The sequence below is a fragment of the Chiroxiphia lanceolata genome, chromosome 1 (assembly GCF_009829145.1).
Source record: "Chiroxiphia lanceolata isolate bChiLan1 chromosome 1, bChiLan1.pri, whole genome shotgun sequence".
NCBI classification, from domain to species: Eukaryota; Metazoa; Chordata; class Aves; order Passeriformes; family Pipridae; genus Chiroxiphia; species Chiroxiphia lanceolata.
The window spans coordinates 107,822,038-107,827,441 of NC_045637.1; the positions used below are offsets into that span (position 1 = coordinate 107,822,038).

Consider the following 5,404-nt stretch of genomic DNA (forward strand, 5'->3'; position numbering starts at 1 on the left):
TCAGAGCAAGGTAGTTTCAAAACTGGATATAATTGGGCCTCTTCCCTCAACACATGGTTTCCTTCCAGGAGAGCAGAGAGAACACTTATTAGAAGTACTAGAGGTATTTAGAAGTATGAATTCTTTTAGATTTACAATAGTTCTATGCATTATATCGAAGCAGTGCTTTTGACTACTTTCAAAATGTTCAACAGGGGAAAAAATAAAAATCATACTTTAGGGCTTTTGAATAGCAGTTTATGGACTAAACATCATAGGCATTAGAAAGTGGATAGATACAGACTATCATTAGACAAACGACTGGTCAGAAGGGTGCAGATATATGGTCCTCACCATATTTTTACTGTTCAGAAGGATTTTGCCCTGCTCAAGCAGCTGTAATGGGGGATTTCTTTTGGTTAGAGATTACAGTCCATCATGTGGCTATACAGGCTTCCTTATGGTGGGGTCTCCTAAACACTGGCATGAAATAACTACATTATAGAGACATGAGATACTGATGGTATTTGTGCTTTTGCAGATTGCTGCAGCCCTTGGAACAAGCATTACCTGGCAGAAGGCACTACAAGAATGGCCTCAAGTGCTTGGAAAGGAGAATCCGTTCAATGACCAGATTGAAGCTATATTCAAAGATCAAGGTGGACACTGACTTCCAAACTGCCAGAGCCATAATGTGATTTATGGTGATGCTTCCCAGTGCATTCCACGAGTCAAGATGATTAAAGACACACACAAAAAAGGGGGGAGGGGAAGTTATCAGAGCCAGTAGCAGTGGACATAGCACAACAGCATTCTTTTCAGCTTGTATCCCACCTGCACAAGTAGTCTATGCTTTTTCTGTGGAGCTACAAAAATAAAAATCAAAGGATACCTGCCAGCTAGACCATTTATTGTACCGATTCGCAAATTCATAAATTTTTTTTATATAGATAGCAAACTTCTAGCCCTACCTCAGTTTTTCCCCCCTGCAGAACATTATTACTTGGCTTTCCATTTGTACTGTTTCAATGGTTAATCTGATCCAAAAAGGAGTGGGGGAAACCTCAAACTCATTATGTTGCTATAAATTGCACGTATGTAATTGCTCTGACTGTCAATACATTATTTATCTGCTATTTGCTTATTAAAATGTGCCAGGAATAACAAGGCACTACAATTTTGATTTGCCTGGCAGCACTAGCACAGGCTGACTGAGCACAGGTTCTCTTCCCCCCATTAATAAGATGCTAACTTGACAACCCTTCATGTATTGAAAACAGGTTGCTTTTTCAACCTGTAATATATCTTTGCTCTTTATCTTCCTAACAATTAATATGCCCAGTCCTACATATTTTACAGGCATGACCCAGCAACCACTGAAAATGCTGGGCAGCCCTTAGCTGCTGTACTTCATAGACTTGAACGTTGAGAATTACCATATTTTTTCCACCAGCTTATCCATGCTCTTAACAAAATAAATAAATAAATATTTAAAAATTAGAGACAGCTCTACCCTATTCACAACCTTACTGATGATGGAGGGATCAGACAGCATAAAATGTCATTAATTACACGCAGAAAAAATCTGGTAAACAGAAAGCTTTAACATGACATGACTAAAACCCACCCTATTTGGTCAAAGCTCAGGTAGTCCCGCTCTGCTCTTTGTTCTGAGCATATCCCTTGTACAAGGCTGTGTCACCCAAGACGCAGCTCTTAGGTTGTGGTCCAAATCAACGGAGATGTCTGGCTGTAGGAGAAGCACTCGCTCAGCATTTTGAATAGGCAGGGGATGATTGGCTTATATTATTTTGATTGAAGCGTGTATTATTGCTTTGCTAGATCCTATTCCTTTTTTTTTTTAGAGCACAGTCAATGCCACGTCTTTTATTAAGATAGCAGTAATCCCAAAGGAATTTCTAACACTTAAGTAAATATTCACGTCACCTACTTTAGGAAACCGAAAGGGAATACATTCCCTAATTGAATGATACTTGTTAATAAGGCCCCAATTCATTCAAGGCATTTAGATGTTACCAAAATATCCAGTCTCCCAAGAAATAGTTTCAACTCCAGAGAGTCATGCTTGAGGAAATTATTTGACGTTAGAAGGAAAAGGAAATCTCCCTGCTTTCTGTGCCAATTCTTTCCAAACAATGTAACACTCCATGCACCCTGGCCAGGTAGAACGCCTTCTATTTCTTATTACATATTCAGGCCTCTTATGTTTCACTAAATATAACACAAGGACAGAAACAAATGCATTCACATAGTTTTACTATAGACCAAGTACAGCACTGGCAATAATTACAGAATATTAGATGATTTCCTCTACACTAACATACAGAAGTGTAGCAATTAAAAGGGGGAAGAGAATCGTGTTTAGAAGCCTAATTTTCAAGGCAATTTCATTGCAAATTATTGTATTTCATTTGAGGCTTAATAACACCAATTAAGGAATTTTACAAACTAGTAAAACTGAAATTTCCTCAGCTAAAGTAAGCTTCATTGCCCAGAGCAAAGCGTTTTTCACTTAGAGACTTTCATATTAGTGAACTTCTTGAATTTTCAAACAGTGGAAAAACCCGTTTCTTATACAATTATAACATCTTCTCAGAGACAACCTGAAACCATAGCTGAACCACAAAGCAAAGCTCTCAGGTTTGCCCAGTGCCATTGCTCCATGCTGGACACGGGGTCTCTGAGGGACACCAAGGAATGGGCTTGCCCCTGGCTGGAGTTGCACTGACCAAAGCACATGCCCTCATACCTTAGAGTTCAGCTCTGCAGCTCCAAATTGGGCTGTATGCAGAAACCTGATCTGTAATGCAGTAACTATCTGCGAATAAAGATGAATTTTGGGCCTATTATGCCATCAGCTTTTACAACCACTGTGTCTATTATTTCAAATGCAAAAAACAGCTGAAGATCTGCACCCCCAACCATCAATCACTTACCCGTACCACTCTAAAGATACATGCCCTATGCTTAAAAAAATGCTGCTGAAAAAGTTTACTTATGCTAAAGCAGTAATGAACTACAAATTCTAGTCTATTCCGTTAGTTTAACAGTCTCCTGGTGTTTAGACTGGTTGAAGATGACAAATACGTGGAGAAAAGAGAAATAAACAGGAAATAAAAAGTTTCTCTTGGAAAGCTAAGTATAGTTCCATGCAATTCAAACTTTATAGCAATATGTATTTCTAGAAGGAATGGTCTGTCAAGGTCTCTTTGGGGTCAGCTGGAGCATGTGAATATAGCAGGGATTGTGTCACTGGCTGGGTCCACCACACTACAAATGGGAAGGTTTTTTTGGACTTCACTCTGTAAATGGTTTTTACAAAACTTAAAACTTTGTTTGAAATCAGACAGTAGGAACTATTTTTGAGGTATAGAACATCTAAAGCTACCTAAAGCTATCTGAATTCATACAGTCTGGCCTCTTTAAAAAAGATCTACTACAAACATGGAAAAAATACATCACCAATTTTTTTTGCAAAATTCTCAGGTCACCCTTAAAAGAGCAGAGAGGCATGGCAGGAGATGGCACACAGCAGTGCAAGTCAGTAAAGCTGTGAGTGCAGGCTTGCAGCTAAGCTGGCATCCCATGCTTCTGCTGGCTGCAGTAGCCCATGTCCTCACCACTGAGAGCTTGTGCCCAGAACTCACCACACAGGTCAGCTTTTCTAACTTGCACCACCTGTTACACTTTTTACCTTTCCGTGATGAGGGATAATTACTTTTTGGTCATTGAACTAACACAGATTGGTTTCTACAATGGATAATAGCCCAATCAACCTAAATAAAAATATGTTGTTCCCTTGGATACATCCAGTTCAGTTCTTAGCACCTTTCTGTGGACTCATTTGATAATTCAATATTTAATGATTTTTAAGATCCACTTGGAAGTTTAAGAAGACAGCCTACCACATACCCAGCACAAAATTTACCCTTGCACTGTCCGTGTTGTGTTACTCTGTCACTATGCTGCCCTGTCTCCATCACTAAAGAAAAGAACAATCTCTTCTCTTCATATCTAATGAACTGCTGGACATGGACAACCTGGCCTCTCACTACAAAATTTGGCGCTAGTTACATCTGAGGCCTCAAATTATCTTCTCAAAAAAGTGGAATTGTGATACACGTACAAAATAGAATCCTTTCTCAAACACTGTGTGGATCCCAGCACTACTTCTTTAGCTTACAAACTAGTGTTTCAAATGCATAGAAAATGCTATGAGAAAGGCAGGTGGTGTGTAATTTTTTATTTTAAATGAATAAAATAAATCTCAATACACAGTTTGGAAATATTTAAAGACATAAAGGAAAAAGAAAATGATTTAAAAGCAAGTACAAAAGTGGCAGGATGAAAACAGTATAAGCTAACAGAATTTAGTGTTTTGAGTGTGAATATGTAACAGCAACAGCAATTTCAAGTGTTCCACTACTGCATTTGCAATAGTGAAGTAATGAGATGGTATTTCACTAAGCCCAGTGAAAAGCTGTGAAAACTGCAAGTTTTAACTGAGAAATTTTGCCATTTTGATGGGTCTCAAGTACTGCTTTTCTATGCATTTGCGCACATGTCTGTCAAGGGGAGGAAGACCCGTACTTTTGGCCAGCAGAGTGTTAGTTGGTACATAGCAGCTTTGTAAAGTCTTATTATAAAAAAAAAAACAACAAAAAAAACCAAAACCAAAAGCACTTTTACAACCTATTAACCTATTCCTGGTTCTCAAATGGAGAATTCCAGCTTGTACAAACCACAAGTCCCAGGAAATACTGATGCATACAATCCTAAACCTAAATTTCTCAGATTTTTTTTAATATAGCAGTCCTAACAAAAATATTCAAGACTTTTCATTTCTATCAAAGTGCAATATACTGCATACGTAATTCCACACCTGCAAATCACATAGTGTACATGCCATGCACTTACCCATACTGGTTTGTATAAGAAATTGCAAAAGTAGTATGAATATGTTGTGCATTTCTATTGTTCTGACCACAAGGATGCTGTACAAGCAAGAAATATCTATACTGCATGTTGTAGAATAAAATTGACTAGTAACGTCTATATCTGATCCGTACAAAATACCCCAACAAACCCTCCAACATTAAATCTTGTACTTCAGTAGCATCCCTGTTGGAGTATTTTGAGCTATTGTTTCTTTCAGGGAGTTGAGTTATCTAGAAAGCTTGTTTTTCACTAGCTTGCACCTCCCTTCCTGCCCTGAAGTGTGATTTCCTGAAATAATTTAGTTGTTTAAAGGAGAAAATGTACCTAGTTAGAAGACTTCCAGAAAAGGAGTAACATAAATATTAAGAAACAGCTAATTGCTTCCTACCATACTCAAAAGCTAGGAAGTAAAACAGTTTTAAAATTTTTTAAGTGAAATAAAAATACTGCATAACACAGTCCTGTA

At 38.0% G+C, this 5,404-nt stretch overlaps 1 protein-coding gene across 1 annotated transcript in view; it reads left to right on the forward strand.

Annotated features, from left to right (window-relative positions):
- AOAH (acyloxyacyl hydrolase) overlaps positions 1-1,909 on the forward strand; it is an 80,555-nt gene extending 78,646 nt beyond the window's left edge. Inside the window, exon 22 of the mRNA XM_032695839.1 lies at positions 521-1,909. Coding sequence (XP_032551730.1) covers positions 521-649 — 129 coding nt within the window. The 3' untranslated portion in view covers positions 650-1,909. The remainder of the gene's footprint in view (positions 1-520) is intronic.
- Positions 1,910-5,404: the final 3,495 nt, after the last annotated feature.